This window comes from Rana temporaria, chromosome 6, assembly GCF_905171775.1.
Source record: "Rana temporaria chromosome 6, aRanTem1.1, whole genome shotgun sequence".
Classification (NCBI taxonomy): Eukaryota; Metazoa; Chordata; class Amphibia; order Anura; family Ranidae; genus Rana; species Rana temporaria.
In genome coordinates this window covers 26,907,534-26,920,431 of record NC_053494.1, presented here as the reverse complement: position 1 = coordinate 26,920,431, position 12,898 = coordinate 26,907,534, and the positions used below count along the sequence as shown (strand labels likewise).

The window sequence follows — 12,898 nt, the reverse complement described above, 5'->3', positions numbered from 1 at the left end:
GCTATAGAGGGATATACTTTTTTCATATTTCATGTCAGAGGTTTACAAGCACATTAAAATCTTCTACAACCTGTTAAAAGCTCCATCCGAGTCCCACTGCAGGGATGAAGCAGCCATTGTAACCAGCGCCCCCTAGGTGCCTCAGGTGGGATGGCGCTCCCTCTTGTGGCACTAGGGGGCGCTGGCACAACAAACAAAAAAAATGGAAATTGACCCACCATGTTTTATCACTTCAAGGGGGGTAAAGCAAAAATAAAAACAAATGCCCATGAAGATGTGAATGTGAACACCAGTGTTTAAATAACAAATGCAGATAAAAAGATTAAGGATTAGTGTGTGCGAGTGGCACATCTCAGTGGTATAATCAACAAAATCTTTCAAACATTCATCGATATTAAAGTCCAACAATATACCTACCTGTGGTGTGATAGAGGTTACATGTTGCACGGGACCTCATACTGCTCACTTTTCCTGGGTAACTGTTAATAAAACGATTTTCCAGCTCAGCATAAACTGCTGACATCTAGAAAGAAGAAGCAGGACAGAGATACAACTCAAAAGCCAACACAATGGAATCCACCCATCATCAGTGCTTAGAGGGCCCATAACCTCATCAGTAATAAATTAATGTACTAATAATACACCTGGCACACCCCCCTGCGCACACCTTTGAGAGAACCATTCACAAGTGAGCATTTGTTATGATCTTAATCTCTGCTCTTGAAATTGTTTAAAAACTAACGCTGGCCATACACTATACGAAAAATCAGCTGAAATTCGGTCGTTCAGACAGTTCGTTTGTTTTCGACAGTAATGGGCACAAAATCGATAATCGTTGAGACATTTTTGAGCCGAAAACCGAAGGACAATTTTGGAAATTTTCTGCCGAAAGAACGATAAATCAGAGGTTAATGTGTTTCCCGTCCGAACTTTCTGCACTAGGTATATGTAAAAAAAAAAAAAAAATGTTGTTTTATTTATGTCCACTGAACTATTTATGTCATTACTGTACATGATGGCAATATCGTTTGCGCTCACGGCCGAACGTTCGTTTTTTCGAAAGTTTGTTCGGACGATTTTTCGTAGAGTGTATGGCCAGCATAACAGCTATTCTTCTGAATAACAAAAGGTAGGAACTGCAACAAAGTTTGTCGAATCCCCGCAATGTATAGAGATCACCCAGAGGGGAATGTTTTTTTAACAAAAGTGGAGTTACTCTTTAACTATTAGTAATTACTTGTCTATTAAAATGTAAAGTTGTATTTTCTCCTCGTCAGAGCAAAAACAAAGGCTTTGTTGATTACATTTTCTCACCTCCAGCAGCTTCCAAATTTCGCTAGGAGATCCTGGAGCAATGAGCACTTTCTGCCTCTTAGATAATTTCCCACTGACACCATTGATCTTTTTAGTTATTTGTAAGGGAATAATTCTTCCCAATGACTACAAGCGTAAGGAGCGTTCTTCCCACTGACCATCACACTGTGTCATGAATTTCTGACCAAAAGCTCACATCGAACTGTACTTGTTGGAAATTCCGAACGTGTGTACGCGGCAATAGGCGTCATTTATGATGAAACATGTAAGTGCAATTTTTTAATTGTTTTAATAAACTAGTGAGTGATTTTACACGATTGGAGCATCTTTTTCCCTGTATACATCGGTCCGAGGCAATTGATGTGGCTGGTTTGGAGATAAGGAGAGGCAATCAAAGTTCCATAGAGGGGCATACAACATCTCACTGATGGTTATGATCATTGCTCGTTTGACTTTTCTAGAGATAGAAGGTCAATAGGATCTGGTAAACGCCCTTATTATCAGGGGTGGTGGTGGTATTCACAAAGGGAGCTCTCATCACTTGAGGTGTTGGAGTTTTACATGAATTTTTTGGGCCAGATTCACAGAGCGAGTAGGCCGGTGTAGCTACTGATACTCCGGCGTACTTTCAAATTTGCCGCGTCGTATCTTTAGTTTGAATCCTCAAACCAAGATACAACGGCATCTGGCTTCGATCCGACAGGCGTACGGCTTCGTACGCCTTCGAATCGTAGGTGCAATACTTCGGCGCCCGCTGGGTGGAGTTTGCAACATTTTCCGCGTCGGGTATGCTAATTAGCTTTTTCCGTCGATCCACGAAGGTACGCGCGGCCGTCGCATTCTCTTACGTCGTCGCTAGTCGGCTTTTGCCTCCGTATAGTTAAAGCTGCTATTTTGCGGCGTATAGATAGACTTGCCATGTTAAGTATGGCCGTCGTTCCCGTGTCGAAATTTGAATTTTTTTTTTTTTTGCGTAAGTCGTTCGTGAATAGGAAAGGACGTAACTCACGTCTAAGTTCAAAAAATTACGTCGGTGCGACGTCATTTCGCGCAAAGCACGGCGAGAAATTTCAAAACGGAGCATGCACAGTTCATTCGGCGCGGGGACGCGCTTCATTTAAATGAATCACGCCCCCAATCCGCCCAATTTCAAATACGCAGCCAGAAAAACACTACGCCGCCGTAACTTACAGCGCGAAATCGCTGAGGATTCCAAATTCCGCCAGGTAAGATACGGCGGCGTAGCGTATCACTGATACGCGGCGCAAGTGCAAATGTCTGTGAATCCGGCCCTTTATATATTATATTGCATTTTTTACCTAAATATATTTGTATTTAGCGTGTCTGTTAGTTTACATTTGCTTTCACTGTGTTGAGATCACATTGTTAAGTCGCTGTTTTACACTGTTAATTTTTTATACTTTATTGACATTTTATTTATGGATTTTACAGTAAATATTAGCAAAACTAATCATATAAACTATACCATTTTAGGGTTGGGAGTCTCTGGTATGATGTCCCCATCTCCTGCTTGTCGTTCTCCATGGACTCGAGGAGGAACTTCCATTGGGTCACACTGAGTTACTAAGCAAGGCAAAAAGGAGAAAATACATTGATGAATAAAACAGGAACTTCCATTAGTGATTTGTATGTTTAGCTATAATAGTTTACAGCAGGGCTTTTTTTTTCTGATAAAACAGATGCAGGCACTCCCCCTTCTGAGTCACTCCTTGTCTCTGCACCCTACTCCCCTCTGAGCCCTGTCCCTTGGTTCCATCCCCTGCCCACCTCCCAGTACTGCCCCTTTTAGGCTCTGTTCACATCTTGGTGTATCGGGCGACAATCGCGGTAAAATTGCGGCAAAATCACAGGACGCCTGTCGCATAAAAGAAGCTCTTGTAATTTGTATGGATTTTTTTTCAGTGGTGACAAGAAAAGCAGTAAAATACAGTAGATCCCCTGCAGCCAGCAACAATAGATCCCCACAGCAACAACAGTGCTCTGTGCCCCAAGCCTGCCCTTTTTTTAAGCCAATTAGAGCCTCAGGCTCTAATCATGTGCTTCCAAAAAAAAAAAGCCTGTTGAAATACATGCTTCTGGCACCCTGCGGGAAGATTAGGGGCCGGGCGCATGGATTGGGTGGGGCGCGCGTGCACCCAGCATGAGCGGCTGCCACTGCTCTGCAGAAGGAGGAATTCCCGCGAGATACAAGTTATTTAATGACATCCAAAGTTTCCCAGTCAAATGTTTGTGTAGCACTCTCCTAGTTAGGTGCTAGGATTAGGTCAATTTAGTTCAGACTCACTGTATGCAGCGGAGCTGCCTCTCATTAGGCAAATTTAGTGTTTGTTTATTGTAATCAGTATGGCTGTGTTGATAGTTCTGGCCTGTTCTGTCTCAGTGGCTACATAATTGAATTCTTTCCACTGGCCACTTTTGCGATTCGCACTGCGTCGCTTTACTGACAATTGCGCGGTCATGTGACGTGGCTCCCAAACAAAATTGACGTCTTTTTTCCCCACAAGTAGAGCTTTCTTTTGGTGGTATTTGATCACCTCTACGGTTTTTATTTTTTGCACTATAAACAAAAATAGAGCGACAATTTTGAAAAAAATTCAATGGCCCAGATTCTCGTAGATGGGCGTAAAACTGCGGCGCGTAACGTATGTCATTTACGCTACGCCGCCGCAACTTTACAGGCAAGTGCTTTATTCACAAAGCACTTGCCTGTAAAGTTGCGGCGGCGTAGCGTAAATCACCCGGCAAAAGCCCGCCTAATTCAAATTAGGCAGGTAGGGGGCGTATAGCATTTAAATTAAGCACGTTCCCGCGCCGAACGTAATGCGCATGCGCCGTCCCTAAAATTTCCCGATGTGCATTGCGCTAAATGATGTTGCAAGAACGTCATTGGTTTCGACGTGAACGTAAATGGCGTCCAGCCCCATTCACGGACGACTTACGCAAACGACGTAAATTTTAAAATTAAAATTTCGACGCGGGAACGACGGCCATACTTAACATTGGTTGCCCCTCATATAGCAGGGGCAACTTTACGCGTCGCAAATCTAACGTAAACGTCGGTAACTTCACTGCGTCGATCGCGCGTACGTTCGGGAATTCGCCGTATTTTGCTAATTTGCATACTCGACGGGGAAAACGACGGAGGCGACACCTAGCGGCAAAAAAAAAATTGCATTTAAGATCCGACAGCGTAAGAGCCTTACGCCTGTCGGATCTAATAGATATTTATGCGTAACTGATTCTAAGAATCAGTCACATAGATACGACGGCCCAGATTAGGACTTACGACGGCGTACATTGCGTTGCGCCGTCGTAAGCCCTTTGAGAATCTGGGCCAATATTTTTTACTTTTTGCTATAATAAATATCACCCAAAAATATATCTAAAAAATATTTGTTTTTCCTCAGTTTAGGCTTATACGTATTCTTCTACATATTTTTGGTAAAAAAAAAATCGCAATAAGCGTTTATTGATTGGTTTGCGCAAAAGTTATAGCGTTGGCATTTTTATCATTTTTTTTTTACTAGTAATGGCGGTGATCAGCTCCGAGTACACGGAGCCGAGATCAGTGTCATTCTTACTAGGCAGAGCAAGGAGATGCTTGTTTACACAAGCATCTCCCCGCTCTATACCTCCGTGAGACGATCATGGGGATCCCCGCGCCAATCGAGTCCGAGAGACCCGCGGTTCGACTGCCGGGGAAGGCGGCACACGGCAGGCATTTAAAGGGCCACGTACATGTACGTGATTATGCCTGTCCGTGCCATTCTGCCGACGTATAAATACAGTGCGCGGTCCTTAAACGGTTAAAGTGATGTGTTTTGCTGCAAGGAAACTACTGGGAAAAGGATCCAGGTAACTACCTAGCGGCCCTTACGGGGGCAGTGCTACATTTGCGAACTTATAAAAGCATGCACATCTTAAGCGCTTCTAAGGCCCCGTACACACGACCGAACATGTCTGCTGAAACTGGTTCGCGGACCAGTTTCAGCAGACATGTTCGGTCGTGTGTACGGCCGAGCGGACAGGTTTCCAGCAGACATTTGAATAAATGGTTTGGTTACAACTTTTGTTATGGACGAGCAGAGCAACCACACTTGCAGGACAACAGATCCGTATGCCAACATGCCAGGGGCAGCCATGGTCATAGCACTACTGCACCAGGGAACACAAGCTGGCGCACTTTGCATTGGACGTGCGTCTGGCTGGGCGTACGTTATGTTTACGGCGTACGCGGTTATCCGGCGTAGCTTAGGCGGTTGTGCCGGCGTGGTTGTGAGCAGGCACAGGGGTGTGCTGTGCTTGCGTCCACGTCACGGCGCATGCGCAGTTCAGGAATACGCCGGGCGTAAAACACTGCGCCACGCCGACGTACCGGTCTGGCGCTCGGCCCATCATTTGCATGGGGTCAAGCCCACTTCCACCTACGCCGGCGTGCGCTTTCGAAACCCACGCCACACTGGCGCAGCCTTGGGAGCACTGGCTTGATGAATGCAATGCATGCCTCTCCGCGCTACGTTGGCGTGCCGTACAGTGTGTGCGCTACGGCGGCGTAATGTGCGCCATGCTCTCTGTGAATCTGGGCCATGGGCTGTACGGAGAGCAGTGTGACTGCACAAGTATAGGTACACACGGGTGAACTGCACTCACAGGAATGATTCTATCTCCTTGAGCCATCTTTTTTTCACGGAGAACTCTTAAGTGTGCAAGGAGAATATGGTTTACCAGAGATTTACCTCTTCAGTGTGACCACATCATTTTCACTTATGATTTGAATGTACTGGTAAGACTAAATAAAAATGTACCTGGTTTTGCTTCTTCGGCAGCTCTCATGCTCCCCTGATACGTTGCCTGTCCATGGACAGAGCCTCGGTGTGGTGCTGCTGTATCTGCATCCCCGGCAGCTGCAAAGAATCACCAGTCAAAATCCCTTTGTAACACTACCAACATAGCAAGATAATTCATTCCTCTGTGCTCTGTTATTTATCCCCTCGATCCTTTACAATCACTTGAATTTTGATCTTTGTGTGGCAGTCCTTGCATGAAGAAAGTGAATTGTTTGATTGTTTTCTGTTGAACCAACGTTCTGGATAGTTTTTCTCGATCATTGTGTACAACTGTCAAAATACGTCATGGGGGAATTATTTTATTCCTTCATCCACCTCAATAGTGTGGATGGAGGAAACTGTTGGCCAAACTGAAGGAAAAAAATGAACTAACAGTGTTTGGCTAAAGGTTTTTTACCTTTGTGCATTCTATGCATGAAGGTAAAAAACCTTTTGTGTTCTGCAGCCCCTTAATACTCACCTGAGCTCCCTCTCCATCCAGTGATGTGCACTGGAGTCTTGGCTATCCCAGGTCTCTCTCTCCCCATTGGCTGAAACACAGCAGTGGAATCCAATGGCTGAGCTATCCCCTGCCTGATCTCAGGGCTGATAACTGACAATATATAACTTTGTCATTGAGGTCAGGCAGGAGATTTTATGGCTTACAGACTGACACTTCTGTTCTGACAGGGAGAAAATACAAGTAAATAAGAAAAAACAAACAAGCAATTCCTGAAAGGTAAGAATGCAAGTTCAAGGTTGGACTTTCACACCATTACAATGCCCATTGGAGACCAGTTCTCTTCACAGCCAGACAACTGCTCTTATGCCGCGTACACACGATCATTTTTCAGCATGAAAAAAAAAACGTTGTTTTTCAGCATGTTGAGAAAACGACGTTTTCCCAACTTCATCATTAAAACGACGTTGCCTACACACCATCATTTAAAAAAAATGATCTAGCAAAGCGCGGTGACGTACAACACGTACGACGGCACTATAAAGGGGAAGATCCATGCGGATGACGCCACCCTTGGGGCTGCTTTAGCTGATTCCGTGTTAGTAAAAGATGATTTCGCGCTTTTCTATCTGTTACAGCGTGATGAATGTGCTTACTCCATTATGAACGGTAGTTTTACCAGAACGAGCGCTCCCGTCTCATAACTTGCTTCTGAGCATGCGCGGGTTTTTTACGTCGTTTTAGCCCACACACGACCATTTTTTACAACCCGAAAAACGACATTGTTTAAAACTACATTAAAAAATGCAGCACGTTCGAATTTTTTTTTGTCGTTTTTCAGAATCTGAAAAATTATGTGAAGCCCACACACGATCATTTTAAATTACATTTTTGAAAAAAAACGTTTTTTTTTTATGCCGAAAAATTATCGTGTGTACGCGGCATTAGTGTTTTTTGCATTGAAAATGACAACTTACCGTATATACTCGAGTATAAGCTGACCCAAATATAAGCCGAGGCACCTAATTTTACCACAAAAACTGGGAAAACTTATTGACTCGAGTATAAGCCTAGGGTGTCCATCTGCATGCCTCACTGTGCCTCATTGTGTCCATGTGCATGCCTCACTGTGCCCATGCCTCACTGTGCCCATGACTAGACTGACGTTTAACGTGGGAGTCTATGGAAGGGGTGCCCGGATTTTAAAAATCGGTGCTCCCGGCCGTAGGTCCACCGGACAACTTTCTGTTGAGGATATGATGTTTTATTTTGCGCTGCATGGGATACAGACATAGGAGTTACACACAAAAGCAAAACTCAATGTCTGAAAACACTCATAAAGCTTTGCCATACCTCCCAGAACTAATCACCAGAGATTGTGATAGGTCAAACCAAAAATCACCTGCATAATTAGGCCAAAGCGATGTGACGCGGTTTGGCCCCATTTGGAAAGTGAACGTTGTGAGGTATGACATCCTGCTGTTCATGACTGTATGCTGGTAGATAAGGGACTTAAAAGCTTAATTCGTAGAGCTTAGTAACATCCCTATAATGGATATTAGTAATCAACCGGCAAGGCCTGCCCCCTACACAGGCCCAAGGCTTTATGGTTTGATGTAAGCCACCGAGCTACAGAAACGCATGGATTATGTCTCATGGGAGACAGTTAAAGGTTGAGAAGTTTCATTAAGGTCATGTGACAAGGGCTTCCCAACAAACAGGATTTGAGGTGGTAATCCCTGCAATGGATGTCAACTTCACATTGTGATAGGAGAAGGATACAAAGTGACGAGATTAAGCCTTTCTTGCCATTAAAGGGGAAGTCCATTTATATATGAATATTCGGTGACACGTATGGTTGTCCCGATATTTGTACTGTTTTATTCTGTTTGTGTTTGATGTTTTATTATTTTTTGATACTATGTTAATAAATGTATCAAATTTTTTGATATACTTACTCTCTTTGGCCCGGATTCACGTGCAGCGGCGCATCTTTGTGCCGGCGTAGCACATCTCATATGCGCTACGCCCGACGTAACTCTGAGAGGCAAGAGCAGTATTCACAAAGCACTTGCTCCAAACTTGCGTCGGCGTAACGTAAATTGGCCGGCGTAACGCCGCCTAATCAAGTAGGAAGGTAGTGGGCGTGATCTATTATAATGAAGCGAGACCCCATGTAAATGAAGGGCCGAACGGCGCATGCTCAGAATCACGTCGCATATACTCCCTAAGATACGACGGCTCAATGCCTACGACATGAACGTAACCTACGCCCAGCCCCATTCACGTACGACTTGCGTAAACGACTCGCGCAACATTGTGAATCGGTGTTAGTATGCAATTTGCATACTATACACTGAGCACAATGGGAGCGCCCCCTAGCGGTCATGGCAAGAATGCAGCCTAAAATCTGCGTGGCATAAGAGCCTTACGCCACGCAGATTTTAGGCTGCAGTCGGCGTTACGATGTTCCTGAATCAGGAGCATTCGTAACGCCGGCACAAGCAAGCAATTGCGCTGCGTAACTATGGTTACGCAGGCGCAATTGCTCTCTGAATCCGGGCCTATGAGATTAGGGCATGCAGCACAGACAAACATAAAAAAATGGGTGGAACTCCACTTTAAAGTCGGGGATTACAGAGCACAGTGGAATGAGGGCTCAGTTATGGAGCTCTCTGACCTGCCTTGTAGCCCAGGAAGCGAGCGATTTTGTGTTGGCAGTGCTCTTGCTCTTCATAGGTCAGCAGCTGGAAGATGAACTGCCAGATAATTTGCTTGGCTGGAGTGTCCAGGACGGGGTATATATCCACTATCAGGGTGTCAATGTTCCTGCAAAGAAAATATCAGATACAATCACTCATCTTCAATGACTTCTACCATTTTTTATATGCTTTACGTATGTAAATGGCTGGCTCAAGGCGTAGACACTGAGGCCGCGTACACACCATTGGTCCAGACCGATGAAAACGGACTGAAGTTCAGTTTCATCGGTCCAAACCGACCGTGTATACGCCCCATCGGTCTGTTGTCCTTCGGTCCAAAAAAAGAGAACTTGCTTTAAAATCGAACCGATGGACGGCTGACCGATAGGTCCAAACCGATGGTTAGTACACAAAAGCATCGGTTCAAAACCCGCGCATGCTCAGAATCAAGTCGACGCATGCTTGGAAGCATTGAACTTCGTTTTTTCAGCATGTTGTGTGTTTTACGTCACCACGTTCTGACCCGATCGGATTTTGAACTGATGGTGTGTAGGCACATCAGACCATCAGGCTACTTCAGTGGTGAACCGATGAAAGCGGTCCGTCAGACCATCCTCATAGGTTTTGTCCGACCGTGTGTACGAGGCCTAAGATGTTTCTAATGGAGCTCCAAGGTCAAGATTTCGGATGGAGGACATCTATTGCGTATATGATGGCATAAGAGGAAATATAACACCAAACACAAGCCTTAGGCTTAGCTGACATGAATATTTATAGTTTACTTCCGTCAGTTTGTGAACCGCTCTTTAGGGCTGTGGAATACTCTGTCTGTATGTAATACGGATCATACGCAGACGTGTACTGAGGCCGACCTCACACCAATCTTACATGCCCTGAATACACAAAATGAGGAGAAAGAAAGAAATGTCATTGGCTGTGACCTCTCCACACACCATGCAATGAAGAGAAAGTTTTGACTGGAGTTCCACTGTATGAAATTAAAATTTAAATGAAACTGATTTAATATGCTTTATCATTTTATTTAAAGAGATGAGGATGGAACCATTTGAGAACAGCACAGAGCACACATAACATTCTGTTTCAATGTTTGTATTGAAATATTAAGAGGTGATAACAAGCCATGTTTTGGCCACACAGGTACAAGCACACATAACATTCAATGCACAAACACCACAAAACACACACAATATACAGTGTACAAACAGTGCCATCTTCTTAGCATCATGGGCCCCCGGGCAAAGAAATGCATTGGTGCCCCAACAATGAAGTTGGTGACCTGCGGCGTGCTACGCTGTCTGAGTCAGAAGCTGGCAGGGGAAGGGGATGGAGCCGATCTAGTTTTCCAGCCACATTGGCGGCACGCTATAAATGCTGGGGCGGCCACGGCACGCTCTGAATGTTGGGGCGGCCACTGATGTCACTGGTTGCTAGGCACCAGGCAGCCGCCAATTCTAGCAACCAGTGCAGTCAAGTGGCATGCCACAGCTTCGGCGGCTTGGTGCCGCTTCTCTGTGGCAGCTTACAGCGTCAGGGCATGGTGCACCCGCCTAGGATCGGCCCTGCCTGTCCTGATGGGGCCCCTGGGCTGTGCCCAGGTGTGCCCACTGGATAAGATGGCCCTGTTTACAAATAACACACAGCACAGGGCAAACAAAATATACTGTACAAACAACACACAACATATACGCTGCACAAACACCACAGAGCACACACAACATACATTGTACAAACTACTAGACATGTGCAGACTGGAATATTTCTTTTCGTTTTTTCGTTTTCGTTTGGAAAATAAATTTATTTAGTGACTCCCGAAAATCGTTTTGATTTATTTAGTTTTCCGTTGGGGAATAGCTTTCGTCCGAAAATCCAATAATACTTGGTTTCTGTCGAATGGTCAAAAGAATATTCGACGGAACGTCGAAACTTTACGTCGAATCGTACATTTCCGTTCGAATATTCCGCCTACAAGAATTCTAATGTTGTATGACTAGTAATAATGTCGAATCTATTCTCTATAATGTCGAATCTATTTTCTCATAAATCGCAATCTATTCTCTGTAATGTCGAATCTATTATTTCTATAGTGTCTAATCTTTTCTCTATGATGTCGAATCTTTTCTCTATGATGTCAAATCTTTTCTCTATAATGTCGAATCTCTCTATATCGAATTTTTACCAAAACGAAAATAAAGCATTTTTTATGTCGGATCTTTCGGTTTTCGCTTCTTGCGCTTTCGTTATCGTTTGTTAAAACGATAACGAAAAAACACGATTTTCGGACGAAAATGCATTCTAACGAAAACAAATGCACGTGTCTACAAACTACACAGAGCACACACCATAAAATCAACAGAGCAGAGCGCACACACAACATATACTGTACAAACAACACAGAGCACTCACACAACATAGTATTATAAACTATGTAAGACACATAACTAATGAAAACAACATTTAAAGTACATTTGAGAGAAGTGATTGGTGTATCCTCTATTCGATACGGCACCTCATCCCTTTAAGATAGTACAGGGTCGTGAAGAGGATAAGGGGATTATATCGGTGCCATTAACATTTAAAGTAGAACTCCAGCCAAAACTTTTTTTTTTTAGTTGTGGATAGAGTAATAAAAGATTAGTGCCTCTGTCAGGTCTTTATTGCAGCTGTGTTCTTATCAGGAAAATCTCCCTTTTCCCAGATACAGTTAGTGGTGATCTCCCCAGTGCCGAGGGTAATCCTACCTTCCACTGTTGTCACCAGACCAGGTGTCCCCACCGGAAAACAATAGTCACCATGACAAAACAATGAGGGTAGATCTCTTCTACATGAATACATATACCTGTCAGGGGTTCTAACACTCCGCCCAAGTCAAGAAAATAAGCTTTGGTTGGAGTTCTACTTTAAATAAGCCACGCCTTTCCAAATCAGCTGTTCCCAGAACCACCATGCTATTTTTATATAAAGGTAGGTCACCTTACCCAAGTAATTGGAACCATGTTTATCTGCCAAATCTTTAATCTGACCTTGAATCTAATTCATATGTATACATTTATCCAAGGTCGGTATAAATATTTGATAAATTATTATTTTTTATGCCAAGGACTGTATGAAGGAGACATCAGTTGTTTGAAGGGGATATTGCCATCAGTACACTAAGGAAGATCTTTATGGTGATTGGTTACAGTGCACTTTTCTGTAACTTTACACTCTCTATGAATAAATTCCTTTTATGCCATAATATAAAACATAATATAAAACAACTGGATAATTAAAATAAAATCTCCAAGTAGATTTAGCATTCGATTTTTGTATATGAACGTGCATCCTAAGGAATGCAATGCTGCGTACACACGATCGGAAATTCCGACAAGAAAACCGTGATTTTTTTTTCAGACGGAATTTTGGCTCAAACTTGTGTTGCATACACATGGTCACACAAAATTCCGACCACCAAGAACGCAGTGACGTACAACAGCCGAGAAAAATTAAGTTCAAAGCTTCCGAGCATGCGTCGACTTGATTTCCGAGCATGCGTGGTTTTTGGTGCGGCGGAATTG

The 12,898-nt window shown here is 43.9% G+C and overlaps 1 protein-coding gene across 1 annotated transcript in view; it reads right to left on the bottom strand.

Annotated features, from left to right (window-relative positions):
- The window catches only part of LOC120944384 (Grid2 interacting protein), a 148,296-nt gene that overhangs the window by 45,396 nt on the left and 90,002 nt on the right, over positions 1 to 12,898 (bottom strand). The window contains 4 exon segments of the mRNA XM_040358441.1: positions 418 to 523; positions 2,801 to 2,898; positions 6,141 to 6,239; positions 9,302 to 9,450. Coding sequence (XP_040214375.1) covers positions 418 to 523; positions 2,801 to 2,898; positions 6,141 to 6,239; positions 9,302 to 9,450 — 452 coding nt within the window.